Source organism: Myotis davidii, unplaced genomic scaffold (assembly GCF_000327345.1).
Source record: "Myotis davidii unplaced genomic scaffold, ASM32734v1 scaffold149, whole genome shotgun sequence".
In the NCBI taxonomy this organism is placed as follows: Eukaryota; Metazoa; Chordata; class Mammalia; order Chiroptera; family Vespertilionidae; genus Myotis; species Myotis davidii.
Window position 1 is genome coordinate 1917952 of NW_006352194.1, and position 20975 is coordinate 1938926.

A 20975-nucleotide genomic window follows, 5' to 3' on the forward strand; every position below is an offset into this window, starting at 1 on the left:
ACAGTCTTTTTAATAGTACAGCCAGAGAGATCTGTTAGAAAGCAAGTCAGATGTTGTCACTCCTCTGCTCAGAATCCTCCAATGGCTCTCCATTTCTCTGAGAGTCAGAGCCAATGTCCATTGTCCTGCTAGACCGATGATGTGGGCCTCCACTCAGTCCCTCCCGAGCTCACCTGCTCTCTTCCCCCGGCCTACCTCACTCCTGCCAGACAAGCCTCCAACACTCCAGGGACACTCTGGCTTCAGCCTTTGTAGTGCTCTTCCCACTGCCTGGAACATTCTTCCTGTGTAGTCTCATGGCTCCCTCCTACCTCCTTCAAGTCTTTGCTCAAATCTCACCTTCCCAGTGAGGCCCTCCCTGACCAGCCTTTTAAAAACATTATACCTTCCCTTCCTCCCTCACCCCGTCCTTGGCACCACCACTGCTTCTCCTACCTGGCTCTTCCCCGCCACCCCCTGAGCACTGATCACCTTTCACATCCTATATAATGTATGATGTTCATTGTTCTCTCTGCCACTGGATGGTGAGCTCTGTGAGGGTGAGGATTTCTATGTGTGGATGGACTTTTTTAAAAAATATATATTTTATTGATTTCTCACAGAGAGGAAGGGAGAGAGATAGAGAGTTAGAAACATCATTGAGAGAGAAACATCGATCAGCTGTCTCTTGCACACCTCCTACTGGGGATGTGCCCACAACCAAGGTACATGCCCTTGACTGGAATCGAACCTGGGACCCTTCAGTCCGCGGGCCGGCGCTCTATCCACTGAGCCAAACTGGTCAGGGCGTGGATGGAGTTTTTGGAACCAAGAACAGAGTGTGGCACATCATGGGTGTGTTCAGTATTTTTTGAATTAATGACTATGTAGCATTTATTTGTTGAGGACCTATTCCATGCCAGGTTCTTTGCAGGGCACTGGGACCCAAAGATGAAGGCAGTGGGCCCTGCCTTCTGTCCTAGGTTTTGTTTGTTTTGAACAAGGAGGTCCTTTGCCTGCTCGGCTGTGCCCTACTCCTTCAGCCTGAGGCTGCGGACCCTTTCTGACTGTCCTTACCATGTAGTTAGACCCACCTTCCCATGACCCCAGTGCCCTCTCTTGATCATTCCCAGCGTTACGCTGCTTCATGATGTTGCCACCCTATTCCTTCTGCCCTTCACGGAGGTGGCCCTGGATTTACATCCACTGGCTGGCGTGCGAAGGACCTTTTCTTGCTCAGCACCGTCTCTGAGCCTGAAGCAGGCTTCCCATTTTCTCACCCTTTGTGACCAAGGTGTGAACTCTGTCACTTACCAGCTATCATGACATTGGACAAATCAGGTAGCGTCTGTAAGCCTAGTTTCCTCAATGATAAAGTGGGCTAATCACAGTACTTAGCTAATAGGGAGGGATATTGTGAAAATTAAATGAAACAGTGCGTGTCCATTGAGTTATCCTATAATGAGTTATTCTTCAACAGATGTTACTTTTTTGTTATCATTATTGAGTTATTGTGGATTAAGCAAATGACTTATGAAGCATCTTTATAAAGGCACTGAATGGACAGTAGTTACCATTACTGCTACCACCCTCACAACCAGTCCTTTTAGTATCCCAGGTGCTTCTCTCTAGGATGGCCCACCAAGCCTGTGGTCAGGCTCTTTGCTCTAACCTTACGATGACTTACCTAACCTTCCTGGTGTTTTGTGTGTTTTTTCCAGGCCTGAAAGAGAACTATGACCAATGGAACAACCTCATCGAAGGCATTGGACCATCGCTCACCCCCGGGGCCCCGCACCATCTGTCTAGCCTCTAGACACAGCTGGACTGAATTCTCATTTGGGGTCTGCCCATAACCTCCTATCAGGAAGTGGTCAACAGCCCTTCTTCACAGATCCAAAGGATGTAATCACACTGCTGATTGGATGACGGGGTACTTTGATCTTAGACTTGTTGATCTTAAATTTGTGGTGGGACTTGGATCACTTACTGATTGGCACACTGACTTTCTGGGGCCTGAGCCCTGATGGCGTGGAGTTGGAGCAGTTGGGGTGGGGCTGGGGAGCACTCAGGCCCTAAGCTGAGCACTGTGAGCACTATTAACCCAGCAAGCCTTCACACGCACCTTGGGCCAGGGTGGCTTCTGCAGTGAAAGAAATGAAGCCACAGGATGGAGTGAAAATTCCTACCTTCAGGACCTTTAGCCAACCTGGCCCTCTCTCTTCATACCTCTCTCAGCCTTCTCCCTCTCCAGGGCCACTTGGTGAGTTCTCAGCACTTTGGTAACTTTCTAGGATATGGACCACCGCCAGGTTTTCTGTATTTTTGAGCTTCTCCTGCATGAAACATAGTCCTGGGCACTTAGGACTCAGTTATCCTTGTGAGCCCACGGAGGAGGGCAGCCAGCATTGCCCTCACAGCACAGGGCGAGATGCGGAGCCTCAGAAGCTCTGGATGTCTTGGGGTTTTGCTAAAAATGTATCTTGACACAAGTGGGTTGAGTTGGAGAATAACAGTGTTAAGCAGCCATTTGAACAGACCCTTGCCACAGAGGGATGTAGTTTGGGAGCTAGAGTTCAGGTGGCCAACCCTAGAAAGGTTACGACCACTTTGGTCTTGCCTCTTACCTCAGGTATTGTGGGCCTCCACCTTGCTCAGACCGGGGTGCTATAAGTTGTCTGTTTTCTGGCTCTGAGGCCCTAGCCCCAGATTTAAGTCAGGATATAGGTTGAATTTTTATTCCGTTCCATTTATATAATATGAATGATCTTAATACTCATGTTTGCCTAATGATATGTTGGGATATTCTTTACTTCATCTGCATTAGAGCAAGATGGGGAGCCATCTGGAAGTAACTTTTCCTTCTGTCTTTCTTTGTTCGCTTACCACTTCTGACCACGCGGGGAAAAAAGCTTAACTCTAAAAGGAAATGAAGTCTTCCTGGGGAATCTAGTTCAAAGCTGTCTGGGAAGATCAACCTGAAAGACCCCTTTTCACTACCCTAGACCTCTTACCTCAGTTCAAGTAGGGGACCCCAGAGGAGCAAGAACTAAAGGTACATGCATCTCTGCACAGCAGGTCCAAGGCCAGTGCCTCCGCCACACGCCGGGACGAGGTCTCCCACCTCTTACCAGTTGCTCTAAGAGGTGAAACATCAGATCCGTGGAGGCTCTGAACCGTGGGAGGGTCTGTGAATGCCAGTGAGACGTAGCGTAAAGAGAACGTCACTGAAGCCTGGGCTCTCGAGTTCTGTAGGCTGGTTTTGAGTCCTGGTTTCACCATGACTAACTGGGTACATTTGAGCAAATGATGTTCTCCTTCCACTCTCGTTTCCTGCATTTCTAAGATGCATTATGATAGGAGGGTTAACTGAGAGGATGTATATGCGTATGGATTATTTAAAAGTATGTTTCCTATTTTCCAAATATACAAGATTTTTCCAGTTATCCTGTAGCTGTTGTTTTCAAGCTTAATTGCTTTTGGTCAGAAAAATAACCCATCTGGTTTTCATCCTGAAACTTGCTTGTGGGCCAGTATGAGGTGAATTTTGTAAATGTTCCTTGTACGCTTAAAAAGACTATCTTCTCAGGTTGTTGGCTCACTCACCAGCATGGTGCTTTTCCTTCCGTGAGAGCGCAGGCAGATAGGCAATAGGGCCTTCCGACCCCCGCTGGGGACCAGCGCCCCTCAGCACTCACAGAGCGGCAGATGCCACCCCATGTGCAGGGACTGGCTCTGCAGCTTCAGCACGTGAGCCCCACCTGCGCTCTGCCCCACATGGTGCAGGTGTGTTCTGTAAAGACCGGAGCCTCCCTAGAGAAAGAAGTAGTTTGGAAACGGGATCTGTCTCTCCTCCATTCAGTTCATATTCTGTCAGTGACTCATTTATCCAGCAGCACTGGGGCAGGTGAATTTTCCCTGTAATTGAAAATGCTTCTTTAAGCCACAAAACATAGCATTGACTATTTTGAATGGTAACTTACCAAAAAGACAGTGCACATATCTCTAATGTGAAGTGGCCTCATTTAAATGTTTAGGATGTTTCCGCCATGATAGACTATATTACATGGTAGTAGCAAGCAACCCGGAAAAGCAACAGAAGTTTATTCTTTGTCCATGCTACTTGTCCTCTGGGGTCAGCTGGAGGGTCATCACCATGTCATTTTTTACAAAATATATTTTACTAGAGGCCCAGTGCACAAAATTTGTGCACTCAGAGGTGAGGGGGTCCCTCAGCCCTGACTGCGAGAGGGCACAGGCCAGGCCGAGGGACCCCACCGGTGCCAGGGAGGGATGCAGGAAGTTGGCCAGCTGGGGGGGGGGACCGCAGGAGGCCTCCAGGGACTGTCTGGCCGATCTTGCTCAGTCCCATCTCGCTCAGTCCCAAACAGCCAGACCCCAGCAGCAAGCTAACCTACCAGTCAGAGCGTCTGCCCCCTGGAGGTCAGTGCGTCATAGCAACTGGTCGACCAGTCGACTGTCTGCCCCCTGGTGGTCAGTGCACATCATAGCGAGCAGTTGAGCAACCTTAGCATATCATTAGCATATTACACTTTGATTGGTTGAATGGATGACTGGACAGTTAGCATATTAGGCTTTTATTATGTAGGATTGATTCCAGAGAGGAAGGGAGAGAGAAAGAGGGATAGAAACATCCGTGATGGGAGAGAATCATTGGTTGGCTATTTCCTGCACACCCCATACTGGGGATCGAGCCCACAACCTGGGAATGTGCCCTGACTGAGAATTGAACCATGACCTCCTGGTTCACAGGTCGATGCTCAATCACTGAGCCATGCCAGCCAGGCTCTGTGTCATTTTTATCCTGACTTAGGGACTCGGGCTGGCAGAGCTGCCACCGTCTGGAAGTGTTGGAAGAGCATGGGGAAGCTTTCTGCCCAGAGGTGACACTCATTATTTCCATCCACATGTCATTGGCCCAAGCAAGTCATCTGGCCATACCTAACATCTCACAGCATCCCAGGAGAGCCGGAATATCTGTGGCTAGTGGCAGTGCAATGGCACCCTTTGGCCTGTGAAGATATGATAGCTCTTTGCACCTACACTGCGTGGCTCCCAGCAGCTGTCCTCTTATCCTGGGATTGCATTTCATAGTCTGTGTCATCTCCCTGTGGTCAGGCACCCAGCCATTACTCTCCATTGCCTTCGATGTGCCAGCCCCGAGCAGCTCTCCCATTCACTTCAGATTTATTCAGATCCGCTGCATTATTTACAACCGTCTAAAGTAAAAGTAGGTAGTTACGGAGAGAGGGCTTTCGGGACTCTCCCGCAACTAAAATGCACTGCCTTTAGTGCTTAGAGTTTGTAACCCTTCCTTTGCTCAGGGCGGGTATAGCAAGATTTTTGGTCCTTTGCCTTGGTTAGCTTCCCGGGAATCGAAGGACACCAGATACACGGCCTTTAGAAAAGCAAGATAATCCTACATAGTAATTGTCATGGGCTGATAAACTGCGTTCTGGTGACTCTTTTCGAGAAGCAAAGGTGTCTTGGGTTTCTTTTGCATCTTCTTGTTCCCATGCCTTTATGGAACTGTGCTCATGGAGGCCTCCTGGTGGTGTGTTGTGAAGGTTCCGTGCCGGGCAGGGTGCGGCAGTTAGGAAGGGAGGTGAGCCAGCACGGGATGGAGTGAGACTCCTCGTCCCTCCCACTTCCTGGAAGCATCCGGCTAAGGCTGGTTGGGCTCTTGCTATGCTTCCAACACAACTGCCCCGTTGCCCTTCCTCATGAAGTCCACTGGGCTCTTGAAATATCACAACTTCATGTGTCGGCCTTGCGGGGACCTGCATCCGCCCTCTTTTTCTTCTGGGGCACTACTTACCCCTGGACCTGCCAAGTGACAGAGTGACAGGAGGGGCCCTACACTGCACTTGGGACCCAGTCCTCATTAGGAAGCTCACTTCCTGTCCCATCACAGCCAGATGCAAAGATCAAGTGTCCCTGGCCATAGCTGCGTGGCAGTGACCACGCCGACGACGATGCTGATAGTCACTGTAAGAACCAGCATTGGTGAGGCCCAGGATGCGCGTCAGGGACCGTGCTCAGTGCTTTATAAGCCTCGTCGCATTAGCTTTTTACAGTGACCCCGGGAGGTCAGGTGGCATTGGCCTCATTTTGTGTAGGAGGAAACAGAGCCGTAGAGAAGTGATTTGATTAAGTTCTCATAGCAAGAATTTGGCCAAGCTGGGATTTAGGCATCAAAGTCCAAGCTCTCAACCACTGGGCCATACTACCTAAATCACATACTTGGTTTTGCACCTCCCCCTGTCTCTTTAAACTGTCAGGGTATGAGGAATATAATTTCATGATAGATCGAATCAAGAATGTCAAATTTTCCAGCAATTTCTTTGTTTTAATTTTTTGTTGTTAATCCTCACCTGAGGATATTATTTTCCATTGATTTTTAGAGAGAGTGGAAGGAAGGGCAGGGGGAAAGAGGGAAAGTATGAAAAAGACACATCCGTTGGTTGCCTCCCATACACCCCCTGACCAGGGCTGGAGATCGAACCTGCAATCCAGGTATGTGCCCTGGACAGGAGGTCAAACCCATGACCTTTTGGTGCACAGGCCAACAGTCTAGTCACTGAGCCACACTGGCCAGGGCCAGCAGTTTCTATATAACTTGTATTGAGATCCAGTGATGTCCTTAGCACTACCGAGAAGTGGATTGGAGAGAATTGAGCTTCATTGAAGACTGTGGGGCAGGTATTCTCACCCATGACAGGTGAGGAAAGCAGTTCAGGAACTAAGAACATGGTCTTTGGAATCAGACAGCTCCAACACTATTATCCCTGTGACTTTATGCTAATTTATTAACTTATATGAGCTTCAATTTTCTCATTTATAAAATGGCAATTTTAATAGTGCTTACTGCTTAGAGTTGTAATAAGTGAAATAATGCATGGAAAGCATTTAGCACAGTGTCTGTACTAAGGGATTATTAGACATTAACTATTGGTGTTCTTTTATTTGGTCCTCCTTACCTATAAGGTGAGGTATAATTTGCCCTTGTCCTCAACAGCCCCAGGTGGTCTTGGTCTGAGTTCCCATTCCACCTTCTGCTGTTTCACAGTTACCTCCCTCACATGAAGCCTGCTAACCACCACTCAGCTACTATCATTGTGTGAGGGTGGAGCCAGAGGAAGAGAGAGAATTTTTCCATTCTCTTTGCTCTTATTTCCCTGCCCCTCACAGCAAACATCAAAATCCAAAATCCATAGTTCTAGCCTTGCAGGCTCTCTTTACCAGGGTCTAGTTGGGTTTTTAATTTCACACTTGATCATCCAAACACACTCATCTGTGCACAAAATATAAACGAAAGGTCCTAAAATGTTGAATGGGGTGCTCAAAGGAGAAGGTCTGTGTAGAGGATGCGGGAATAGGGGGCAGTTGTGTCCATTCTTATCTGCTGCCTCTGAGGCGGGGGTCAGGGTAAAGTACCCCGTGACCTCAGGAGAAACTTCCCCAGCCTGAGAATGGCCTGCGAGTTACCTCCGCACAGCTCTCTCCCTCACGGCCATATCTGATTTCCTGCCAAGCTCTCTTGTTTCTTCCCGCATGGTGGATCTCACTCCCAGCCCATCCTTTCCATTTCATCCCACCCTAGTCCCTCCCATGGACTCACCCTGGAAGTCATTTTTACAGCCTCCTGGACTCTTAACTTCTCCTTTCCGCTGCATTCTGCTGCCAGATCTGCCTGAAACACCACTTTTATATCAAAACACCAGCCTGGCAAGGTGGTCCAATGGAGAGAAGACCAAACTGATGGAGCCCTGGGTTCTTGTCTCCGCCCGCAGTCTCTCGGTCTATGGCTTGTGCGTATGCTTTTCCTCTCGTGACTTCAGCTTCCCTAACGGTAAACCTGGGTGTAGGGTGGTGGTGGTTGAACTGGCTGGTCCCTCAGGAGGGCGGGCATTTCATGTCTCTGTCACTGCGTTGTCTAGACTCTACTGGACTCTCTTTTCCCTGTTCAGTTGCATCTCACCCCCTCATTCTGCCTGGCCTTGCCCCACTTCTGTCCTCTGCTTCCTCCCCGGCACTCTGCTTTCTCCACATTCCCCTTAACATGCCCACCCATTCCCCAAGCAAACGGTGCATGTCCTTTCCCCTGGTCTTTTCTGGCTTGCAGGGGGCCTTCCCAGCTGCCTCTGTATATCCAAATATGGCTGACCCTTGGGCCTAGTTCTAGCTCAGGGGTGGGCAAACTTTTTTTTTATTTTAATTTTTTATTACAAAGGGTATTACATATGTGTCCATTTTTGCCCCCCTCCCTAGACAGTCCCCTAGCCTCCCCTATCCCCCAGTGTCTTATGTCCATTGGTTATGCTTATATGCATGCATACAAGTCCTTTGGTGGGCAAACTTTTTGACTCAAGGGCCACAATGGGTTCTTAAACTGGACCGGAGGGCCGGAACAAAAGCATGGATAGAGTGTTTGTGTGAACTAATGTAAATTCAAAGTAAACATCATTACATAAAAGGGTACGGTCTTTTTTTTCAATAGTTTTATTCATTCCAGCAGCCGGCAGTAGTTTGCCCACGGCTGTTCTAGCTCCACCTTTTCTGTGGAAGCCATTTTTATGAATTTCAACTAACATTTGATCTCTTGGCCTCCTGTTGCCCAAGAGAAATCTAGTCTGTGCCATATCTAGTATTGTACTTTCTTACATTATTCCAGGAGCAGACCTATCTGCTGGACAGGGAAATGCATCCTCCTGTGGACTGACATGGGGAGCAGGGATTGCTGTCCCCTCCTCCACACCAGCGGGTTCTTGCTCCCCAGCCAGACTTGGGAACAGCTGGTATTTGCCCAGCCCTCTGATGTCTCCAGCTGCCCCTGCTTTTTTTCTTTGGTTTTCTCAGATCCCAGCTGTAGAGCCCAGGGCAGAGCCACCGGACGATGCAGCCAAGGGCAGCTGGAGCAAATAAGATACATGGACATGTAGCGGTTGCGAGTTAGAGGAAGGCAGAACTGAGCACAAATCACACCAGTGTGGAAAGTGAGGGAAAGCAGTTTGCCAGCTTATTTTTCCCATCTTGCTTTCATCTAAAAAAAGAAGCTGCCCAGAAAGACAGGCCTCCGCAGCCTGCGAAGCCAGGTGGTCCCTAGATTCCTGCCAAGTGTGCATATAATTACTCATCTTCATGGATTCACACCCCGGTCTGAATCTAAACACTGGTACTTCTTTGCCATTTGATCTGGAACCAGCGAACCTTTCTTTTTCTATGAATTGGGGTCACTAATGTCTGCCTTGCCCCCTCAGTGTTTAAGGGGAGCGGGGGCGGGGGAGGTGCATTCCATGTAAAATGTAAGCGCACTTTGTAATTTATAAAGCACTGGACCAATCTATGTTGCTATTAATAGGAAATGTGCCATATTTTATTTTTACTGCAGTGTGCTACTAAATGAGCACTAATTCTGTGCCAATTACTGTGCTAAGTGCTTTACATACATTGTAAATACATTTAATCCTAACAACTTTCCTATGAAATAATGCATGTTATCCCCTTTCAACAGATCAGGAAAGTGAGGTTCAGAAAGTTTGGTGCTGCCAGGACTTGAACTTCAACTGCCGGGTTCCAAAGGCAGTGCTCTTAATTCCTGTTCATTCCTGTCTCACAAAAACAAAATGGCTCTTCACCCTGCATAAGCTAAGATAGCCCACAGTTTGAGCTCCAGTAAACGCCCTGTGCAGTTGGGTCATATAAAGAGTCATTTTGTCAAAGACATGACTGAGTCCTGACAGCACACCTTGAATCGCTTTTCTGCCAGTAGAGATGGGCTGGCTCCATCCGTTCACTCATGCATCCATCCACCGACCTCACATAAAGTTAACCATAAGTGCCATCAAACCATGGAGCCAACCAACTGGCAGAATGGTATTTTTAAATCTCTAACTCATATATTATAGATCAGTGATTCTCAACTCTAGATGCACATCAGAATCACTTTGAAACTACATAAGAATACACATATCCTACCCTGGCCAGGTAGCTCAGTTGGTTAGAGTGTCTTCCCAATACCTCAAGGTTGCAGATTCGATCCTCAGTCAGGGCACATACAAGAATCAACCAGTGAGTGCATAAATAAGTGGAACCAATAAATTGATGTCTCTTGCTCCCCATCCCCTCTCTCTCTTCCTCTTCCCCTCTTCCTCCCTCCCTTCCATTCTCTCTAAAAATTAATGGAAAAATTATCCTTGGGTGAGGATGGACAAAAAACATTTTCTGGCCAAATCTCCAGAGATCCAAAGATGCAAATTCAAGGTATAGGGTGGAGCCCAGGGATTGTGTGTGTGTGTGTGTGTGTGTGTGAGAGAGAGAGAGAGAGAGAAACTATTAGCTTTGCCCTGGCTGGTGGGCTCAGTGGTTAGGTCGTTTCTCCCTCTCTCTCTCCCTCCCTCCTCTCTACTCCTCTATCTAAAAAACATCCTCACTCCTCCGGTGAGCATTACAAAGAAGAGGGATAAAACTATTAACCTGTCTTCTCTTCTATGAAACAAGAGCATTTGCTGGCTGAAAAAAATAGAATCATTAAGTTTTAGACTTGGAAGAGCCCTTACATCATTTGATTCGTGAGGAAACCAGAGCTCAGAGAACCTCAACAAGTAGCTGGCAAACTTGAGGCAGAATTCAGATCTTCTGGCTCCCAGTCTAGTGTTTTAGATCTATCCAGGGGCGCCAGGGCTTTTTGGATTACTAAGAAAAACCTCGGGTCCCACTCGCCACGACATCCATGATTCCCAGCCGTCACACCTTGGTGTTTTTGTGTAAGAGGAAGCCTGGCTAGAAGGCCTGTGAGAAGCTACTGCGATGGCAGTTCTCATAGTGCGTTCACTTAACTGCAAGCACTTACTGAGGTACTGTGCGCTATGGCTGGCACCGTCCCCGGGGGCTGAACCTAGAGAACAAGGAAGGCAAGTCAGCAGCTTGATGAGCGCTAACCAGGGCGTGTATGAGGCGCAGCAGTGGCACAGGGTGGGCTCAGCCGTAGCAGAGTAAAAAGGCGCCACAGGGCATCATATACTTGAGCTTGGTGTTTGTATTAGTTATCTATTGCTGCATAATAATTAGTCCCCAAATTTAGCAGCTTAGAGCAACAAGCATCTCACACTTTCTGTGGCTCAGGAATTCAAGAGTGGTTTGGCTTAAGGTTTGTCATGAGGTTGCAGTCAAGATGCCAGCTGGGCCTGGCTGGTGTGGCTCAGTGATTGAGCATTGACCTATGAACCAGGAGGTCATGGTTCAGTTCCCAGTCAGGGCATATGCCCGGGCTGCAGGCTTGATCCCCAGTATGGGGCATGCAGGAAGCAGCCAATTGATAATTATCTCTCATCATTGATGTTTCTTTAGCATGCAGGACACAACCGATGGATGTGTCTCTCTCACATCGAAGTTTCTCTCTCTGTGTCTCTCCCCACCCTCTTCCACTCTCTCTGGAAATCAATGGGAAAAATAGCCACAGGTGAGGATTAACAACACAAAGATGACAGCTTCGATTCCTATCATCTGAAGGCTTGACTAGGACTGGAGGATCTACTTCTCTGCCGGCTCACTCACATGGCCGTCGAGGAGGCCTCAGTTTCTCAACAGGCGGAGCTCTCCATGGGGCTGGTGCTCCAGCCGTGGCAACTGGCTTCTCCCACAGCAAGTGATCCAGGGGCGTCAACGGAAGCCACAGCGTCTTCCCATCCTGGGAAGCCATGCTCCATCATTCCCACGGTGTCATATTAATACACAGGACAGGCCAATTCAGTGGGGGAGAGGGGGACACGAGGGCCTGGATACCAGGAGGTGGGGCTTTTGCAGATGAATGGAATTTCCCAGATGGACAAGGGAGGAGAAGGGCATTCCCGGCCGAGGAAAGGCAATAAATAGCAGGGTAAGTAAATAGGGCACTGCATGTCCGGGACATTGTAGCTGGATTTTTGAAAACAGGTGGGAAATAAGGATATGGGAGAGCTTACAGAAATCAGCCTTCTATGCCCAGCGCACAGGCCAGGCCTTAGCATGTTGGCCAGTGGTTTTCAAATGTTTCTGCAGGTTGCAATGACCTGAGGAGGTTTTAAATCTTCCAATGCCAAAGCGACACCGCTGTCAATTAAATAAGACTTTCTGGGCAGAGACCTGGATATCTGTAGTTTTTATTATTTACTTTTTTTATATTTTTATTGATTTCAGAGAGGAAGGGAGAGGGAGAGACTGAAACATCAGTGATGAGAGAGAATCATTAATCAGCAGCCTCCTGCACGCCCCCCCTCCCCACCAGGGGTGGAGCCCACAACCCAGGCATGTGCTCTGACCAAAATCGAACCTGGGGTCCTTCAGCCCACAAGCTGATGCTCTATTCACTGAGCCACATCTGCCAGGGCCTGGGTATCTGTCCTTTTTAAAGTTTCTCAGTTGATTCCAAGGCTGAGAACCAGTGGTGCAGGCAACGTGGAGTAAGGGAAAGCTTGACACAGGAGAGTCATGTGATCAGGTGTTCGGTCTCTTCTCCTGGAAGTGCAGCTATACCTTCCTTCTGGGCTCCCCTAGGAAAGTACATATTAGAACTAGAAAGGCCCTGCCATCCGTGCTCACCTCCTCACTTAAGTGTTATGTTTCATCATTTCTACTACCAAAAATGGAGCAGAAACATTTAAACTCTAGCAGCCCCAAGTAAGTTCCCAGCATCCCGAATTACCTATTTAAATTTCCAAGCCCAGGGTGGATGCCAACATTCTAATACCAGCATAACCACTTTCGAGGGTTTTCCCACTTTCACACATGCATTTCTCTGTTTGTGCATGGTCCTCACATGCAACTGTCTGAGGTAGTAGGGTGTAAAGGTTCGGGCATGGCCTTCAGAGTCGGGTGGACCTCTGGATCTGAGTCCTGATGTCATCATTTATTAACTGGTCGGGTGACCTAACTTCTCAGGGCCTCAGCTAACATCTTTAAAAAATGGCTATAATACCTACCTCAGGCCCTAGCCTGTTTGGCTCAGTGGATAGAAAGTGGGCCCATGGACTGAAGGGTCTCCGGTTTCATTCCGGCCAAGGGCGCGTACCTTGGTTGCAGGCTCAATCCCCAGCCCTGGTCGGAGCATGTACTGAAGGCAACCAACTGATGTGTCTCTCTCTCTGTCTTTCCCCCTTCCCTTCCTCTCTCTCTAAAAATCAATGGAAAAACATCCTGAGGTGAGGATTAAAAATAAATAAATATGATAAAATAAAATGTTAGTGCTTCCTTTAAAAAAAAAAAATACCGCCCAGCCAGGGTGGCTGTTATTAAGCATCGACCTAAGAACCAGGAGGTCATGGTTCAATTCCTGGTCGGGGCACATGCCCGGGCTGTGGGCTTGATCCCCTGTGTGGGGCGTGCAAGAGACAGCCGACTGGTGATTCTCTCTCGTCATTGATGTTTCTATCTCTCTCTTCCTCTCCCTCTCTCTCTGAAGTCAATAAAAATATATTTTTAAAAAATACCTACCTCAGAAGATGCTCAAGGATATGAAATGAGACTATGCATGCCAAGACCTCTGCTCCCCCTCCCCCCAAAAAAGACCTCTGTCCAGTGCACATAGTGTTGAATAAATGTTAGTTATTCAACATTCCAAAGGCATTTAATATTCTGTTGCAGCAACACCCATCCCCCCACCTCCTGGGTCTGCCTAGTAGTTCTCCCCATTGCCAAACTATATAAGCCATTTCTTTTTTTTTTCAACATATTTCTTTAATGATTTCAGAGAGGAAGGGAGAGGGAGAGAGAGATGGAAACATCAATGATAAGAGAGAATCATTGATTGGTTGTCTCTTGCACCCCCCCTACTGGGATCAAGCCCACAACCCGGGCATGTGCCCTTGACCGGAATCGAACCTGGGACCCTTCAGTCCACAGGCCAACACTCTATCCACTGAGCCAAACCAGCTGGGGCTATATAAGTCACTTCTAATCCTTTTTAGTTATACATTTCTTTGTATAAATTGGTGGGATGGGTTCTTTAAAGTTTCCCTAATTTCTTTAGTTCTGGAAACTAAAAATTGGAGAGGTGAAGTATCTTGTCAAACAAAAGTCATACTACTTGTTAGTAGCAGAGCCAGGACTAGGGCCCAGGTCCCAGGTCCCCTGAGTCTTGACCTATGTTCCCTCCACCAGGACACCCAGCCTCCACACTCACTGGAGACTTGAGCACTGGCCCTCTTGCCTTCTCTCCTGAATGATTCAGATCTCCCATTGTGTCCTCTGACATCTCCCCCACCCTTTCATCAGCCTCGAGTTTCCTCATCAATCCAGTATAATTGGAGCAGCATCCCTGCTTGTCCCCTGGGGAGTGGGAGCAGACAAGGACTGATGCTTTGGAGATCTGGACTCATCTTTGGCGCCTCTGGGTCTCTGTTGGCTGATGTTGTGCAGTCAGACGGAGATGGGGATCCTGTCTGACTCAGACATACTCCTCCCTCCTACCTAGAATGCTGTCTGGTTTCATCAACTCCACCTTCCCGGAAAATAGCACATAAGGGACCCTGAAGATTGTTCTCTAACCTAGCCCCTGTTAATCTATAATAATAAAAGCATAATATGCTAATTAGACCAAACGACCTTCCGGACAATATTCTGAATGACCTTCTGGACGAAGCCAGGGTTTCGAGGGCTGAGCCCCTTGCACAAATTTCATGCATCGGGCCTCTAGTTAAAAAATAGCTGAGGCTCAGTGATGAAGGTTGATCACTGGCCTATCTGGGACTGAGACCCAAGCCTCCTGACTCCCAGTGTGGTGCTGGCAACAGGGCACTGGGCCAGGCTATACCAACTGTGTGAACTGGGGCAAGTGAGTTAAAAGATGCTCAATTTCCTCTTCCATAAAATGGTAATATCCAGCTCAGGGGTGTTATAAGAATTAAATGAGGTAACTGATGCAGAGCCTGGAGCACTGTGCTCTGGCAATGGTAGTTATTATTCAGTAGGGTGCACTGGTTAAGAGTCTGGGCTCTGGAATCAGAAAAACGATTAAAATCCTAGACACCCACTTACACGCTGGGTGATCTGAGACGGCTTATTTAAAAAGAGCTAATAATTACTGAATTTATTCTAGGCATTAAGCCAAGTGCCTTAGAAATACTATTCCATGTAACTTTCCCAACAGTTTTAGGAGGAAAGTACTATCAGTATCCTGATTTTATAAGTGAAGATACTGAGGCATGGACCAATTCAGTAACTTTACTTCACTTTCCCATTGGTTTTCCTGGTTATTCTCTAGTTTAAATTCTTTCTGCCAAACACCCATCTTCCCCATCGATGCTTATGAATTGTCTCCTGACTTTGAACTTTGCAACAGGCTGTTAAGCGCGCCCTTACCTCTTCTCTTCACCAAGTTCTGTTCCCCCCTCTGTTCCAGCATCGCCGACTCTCCTCTGAGAAATCCACCCTGCTCCAGCCACTCTCTCTCCTGCCCCCCTGTCATCTGCTGGATCTATTCCCAGGTTTCTTAGTTTCACTTTTCCTGGTATGTCTCTCCTAGCCAGGTCTCTGTTGTGCACCCTGGTTCCCCCTGACACCAGGGCTTCCTGAAGGACAAATGCCCCTGCCAATCAATTCAACCAACACCACACTTGATGGTGTCACCTCTGGACCAGGTGTTGGGTGCTGCCCTGATCATTAAGCCAGGCTGACAAATCACATACTGCTCACCCCTGCTCATAGGAACAAAACTCAGATTTCATACCCAGAACGTGTAAGTCAGAAAATATGAGCATCAGCAAAAATTCGGAATGTTGGGAACAACAATCCCCTTCTGGTGAGACAGCAGTAAACACTTATGTGATTAACAAAACCACCCATGGCATTAACAAAACATTAAATAACCAATGATTTCATTTATCTTAGCATTTTACAGCCTCTTTTTCCTTTTTGGCATAAAAGATATGTGCCTTTTTTCTAATCTTTGTACGTCTATGTTTTCCATGTTTTTATTAAGAAAAACTGCAAACATAGAGAAAAACTAAAAATAATAATACAAGGAACACCTGTAGTCCACCATCTCAGTTCAATAATTTGGAGACTCTTACTCAAGCAGTTTATAAAATGTTACCTTCATAGGTCGTTTGGTTTAGTTGTTCCGTTTCCTGTATTCCATTTTCTTTCTGGGATTCCTTTTTTTATTTTCCCAGAGGATGCCTACTTTTTGGAAAAGTTTGCCTGAGAGGGAACTCTGGAGTCCTTGGAGGACCTCAGAGATGTAGCTACTTTGGCCGGGGAGAGAATTCTCAGGGCTGTCTTTCCCCTCAGAACTTGGGAGGCCTTACTCCTTTGTCTTGTGCATACAGCACTGCTGTTAAGAGATCTGATGCCAGTCGAAGTCTTGGTCCTTTATTTCTAGAAACCTTGGAAGCCAACCTTTATCCCCAAAGGTCAGACACTTCACTAATACGCATCTAGATATGCACCCCTTTTTGATGGAAAGACATCCTATCTAATAAAGATGGAATATGCAAATTGACTGTAACTTCGCAACAAAGATGGTGGTGCCTACAGCCAATAAGAAGGGAATATGACAAGGCAAGAGGCAGGAGGCAGCTCTGGCCAGCGCGAAGGTGGAAAGGCGGCTCCAGGCCCGAGCAAAGGCAGTGCCGGCAGCCAGGGGAAGGAAGGCCTATTCTTGCATGAATCTTCGTGCATCAGGCCTCTAGTTTATGAATAAAGGAGCTGGTGATTAGTATAGATAGATAACTGTAGGCTTCCTCTGAGGCCTGGGAGGTGCTCTGTCACAGAGGATCTCTTTCCTGAATGGGAGATCTGACAAGTGGGCAGAGCCTATCAATGAGCAGGCTTCCCTTGAGGTGATCATGGGGTCCCCGTAAGTGCCAACATAAGGAGTGGAACACTGTGTTAGGGGTCTGTTAGTTTCCAGTGACGGAAAGCAGACTGGATCCAACTTAAGCAAAAAGAGAACGTATTGGCTTAGGAACTTTAAAGTGGGGTTGTTGGCTATCTGCATGGCTACGAAGGTAGTGGCCAGCAGCCCCAGACTCCACAATCTCCAAGGAAGATCTTGGAGATGTTCTTTCGCAGGGACCATGTTATCAGTCCCCGTGAAAGGAGGCTGACTCTGCTTGAATCCTGTGCGCGCCTCTAGAGTCGCTGTGGACAGGTGATCAGCACTGAAATGGTCCAGGTCTGAGCCAAGGCCCAACTCTTACACCAGGGCAAGCACAACCCTGTGACTGATGGTTTACCAGAAATGTGGGGGATGGCAGAAGGACAGGCAGCCCCCCCCACACACACACACACACAGGGAAGAATTCAGGCAGACAGACCACCCATATCCTCATAAGGATCCTAGAGCAGCGGTCGCCAACCTTTCGGACCTCATGGACCACCAGTTGTCTGCGGATGACCGGTTGGCGACCTCTGTCCTAGAGTATTCATTCCCAGATAGAGCTGCCTCTTTCTCTCCCTCTGGGACCTCTGGATTTTTCACTTGGGAACCCTCCCTAAGATCTTTCACTTTAGAAAGCACTTCCAATACCTTTAGAAGATTTTAAAGCAATCATTCAACCATGGACGCATTGATGCAGCACTACTCATATGAGGACATTTACCCTAAAAACCAAATCATCAGATTTATAGCTTTTATTTATTTTTACTTTCAAGTGGTACATGCAAAGCAGACATCCTCACTTCCACTCCACCCAGTGCCAACTCTCACCTCTGGAAACTGGAAGTGGTCCACAATGGAGAGGGATCAGTGGCACGATGGAAATCAGGAATAGAGTCCAGGTCAATGGTGGGATGAAAGCTAGGGGTAAGGTGAGCATCAGAGAAAAAGGGTTGGATATGCCTTTCATAAGCTACTTGATAATTTTGAAATGGACTAAGACAGGAATTTTATATTTTGACTCAGTTCTATCAAAATTTCTGCTGTGTCAAAATGTCCCCCATATCAAATTGTCTTTGCCAACCTGCCCTGCTTTGAGACGCAATTAGACTGAGACTCAGATGGCTGACTCCCAGGCCAATACTCTTATCAGATAGGGCACCATCCTGGGCAGAGTGGGCCTGGGTCCAGGCAGGACAGGTTCCAGGCCGGGATCTGCCCTCGTTTGTCTCCCATGAGAAGCCTGAGCAGTTGGCTTGAGCAGATGCTCCACCCATTCTCTGTCTTCCTTGGCCAACCCCCTTCCTCTCCCTCCTGGGTTGCAGATCAGGGAGGTGAGGGTGGAATGGACAAGGGTGAGCTAGCTGCCTGCTTCTACCCACAGCTCCCACCCCAGCTTCCGCAACTCAGTCTCTCTAGCCTCCTTGTCCTCCATAAATAAAACTATCCCCAGAGGATGCCCTCATCTTCCTGCTCCACCCAGTTCGAAACACCGAGTTCAAAAGCTGCAGAGCCTGTGAGACTTCCTCTCACCTGCTGGGTGGCTGGGGCAGAGATCCGCCGCCCCTGCTGTCAACAGGGCCGCTGACTCCCCAGGAGCCAGTCCCTCTTCACTTTAAGGTCTCAGCCTCAAGTTGCTATTTTTATTTTATTTTTTGTTTGTTTTAATTCCTCTTTGTTCCTCCTCGCCCCACACACCTGCTCTGTTTGACTCCCACCCCCACCCCACCATCCCTATTCTTTGAGTAAGAGATGCTGTCTTAGTCAGCTGAGGCTGTCATAAAATACCACCAGTTGGGAGGCTTAAGCAACAAACATTTATTTCTCACAGTTCCCATGCTGGGGAGTCCAAGATGAAGGTGCCAGCTGACTTGGTTTCTGGTGAGGGCCCTCTTCCTGGCTTGCAGACAGCTGCCCTGTCACTGTGTTCTCACATGGCCTTCCTTGGTGAGGGAGGGAGGGGGAGAAAGGTATGATCTCTTTTCTTCCTCTTATAAAGGCACTACTCCCATCATGGGGGCCCACTCTCATGACCTCATATAAATCTAATAACCTCCAAAAGGCCACCTCCAAATGCCATCTCATTGGGAGTTAGGGCTTCAACAAATACATTTGGGGAAGAAGCAAACATTTAGCCCATAATAGATGCTTATTGTAAAAATTTTGAAAAATACAGAAAGTAAAACAGAAGAAAAGCACAACCTATCCTACCATCTAAAGGTAGTGTTTAAACTTTTAACATATATACATATGTTTAAGAATAACCTTTTTAAAAATATATATCTATTGATTTCAGAGGGGAAGGTAAAGGGAGAGAGATCAAATCATCAATAATGAGAGAGAATTATTGATCAGCTGCTTCCTACACACCCCCAGCTGGGGATGGAGCCCGCAACCGAGGCATGTGCCCTTGACCAGAATCGAACCGTGGATCCTTCAGTCCACAGGCTGAAGCTCTATCCACTGAACCAAACTGGCTAGGGCTAAGCTTTTAGCATATTTGCTTCAAGTATTTCTCATCACTTACTTTTAAAACTACAGATTATACATAAAGTTGTATCTTATAAACATTTTTCCGTATTAAACAATATTTAACATTTATTTATATATTCACCATTTGAGAGCGCTGAATCCTAACCACTAGACCACCAGGGAGCAGTGATATTCACCATTTGTTGTTGTTGTTGTTTTGTTAATCCTCACCCGAGGATATTTTTCCATTGATTTTTTTAGGGAAAATGGAAGAGAGAGGGAAAGACAGAGAGAAACATTGAGGTGAGAGAAACACATCGATTGCTTGCCTCCTGCACAAGCCCCAACCAGGGCCTGGGACGGGCAGGAGTCTGCAACCAAGGTATGTGCCCTTGACCAGAATCAAACCCAGGACCCTTTGGTCCACAGGCCAACGCTCTATCAACTGAGCAAACCAGCTAGGGCTGTATTAAATGATTGAGTAATATTTTACTCTATAACTGTACCATGTTATGTGAACGTTCTCCTAGTATTGGACACAGAGATTGTTTTTACTTTTTTACAATAATAATTAACATTATTCCGTGTGGTGGAACTGTTTTGTCTTGACTATTATAGTCCCACAAATCTACACATGAAAAAATTGCATAGAACTAAATACACACACAAATGAAAGCACATAAAATGGTGAAATATGAGTAAGGTATGTGGATTCTATGAATGTTAATTTCTTGATTAAGATTATATAAGATATTATTGCTATAGATCAAAGGTTTGTATCCCCTCAAAATTCATATGTTGAAACCTAGTTTCCAATGTGATAATATTTGGAGGTGGGGCCTTTTAGGAGGTGACTAGGTCATGAGGGTGGAGCCCTCAGAAAAGGTGCCCCAGAGAGTTCCTTCACCCCTCTGCCATGTGAGGACACAGCGAGAAGACTGCTATCTTCGCATCAGAAAAGGCGCCCTCACCAGACACGTCATCTGCCAGCACGTAAGTCTTAGACTTCCCAGACTCCAACACTGTGAAAAATAAATGTTTGTTTCATGGTGTTTTTGCTATTGCAGCCTGAACGGACTAAGACAGTTAGCACTGGGGAAAACTGGGTGAAGGGTATATGGAAGCTCTCATTTTTTAAAAAATATATTTTCAATGATTTCAGAAAGAAAGGGAGAGGGAGTGAGAGATAGAAACATCAATGATGAGAGAGAATCATTGATCAGCTGCCTCCTGCACACCTCACACTGGGAATCGAGCCTGCAACCTAGGCATGTGCCTGACCGGGGAAATTGAACCATGACCTCCTGGCTCATAGGTCGATGCTCACCCACTGAGCCATGCCAGCCGGGCTCAAAAAGTTCCTTAAACTTTTGTGGACATCTTTTCTATGTACATGTGTACATCTCAACTTCTAATTATTTCCTTTGAGTAAAATTCAGTAGGAAATAAAAGCTCTCCATCTTAGCACATTGGGCACTAACTATCATCCGAGAAGCCCTGGGCATAGAAAATGGCTACATATGTCAGCAGAGGAAGAGGGGTTTGCCATACTCACAGACTGTCCTATGAAGCCGTGTGCCAGAAAGCCAGAGGACTAATTTACAATGAAAAATGTCAGTGGAGACCAGACCTCCCCCAACCTGCCCAG

At 47.2% G+C, this 20975-nt stretch overlaps 1 protein-coding gene across 3 annotated transcripts in view; it reads left to right on the forward strand.

The window, feature by feature from the left end:
* PAFAH2 (platelet-activating factor acetylhydrolase 2) overlaps positions 1-3425 on the forward strand; it is a 31815-nt gene extending 28390 nt beyond the window's left edge. For all 3 annotated transcript variants that reach the window (XM_006777512.2, XM_006777516.2, XM_006777515.2), the window contains one exon: positions 1701-3425. In XM_006777512.2, coding sequence (XP_006777575.1) covers positions 1701-1795 — 95 coding nt within the window. In that variant the 3' untranslated portion in view covers positions 1796-3425. The remainder of the gene's footprint in view (positions 1-1700) is intronic.
* Positions 3426-20975: the final 17550 nt, after the last annotated feature.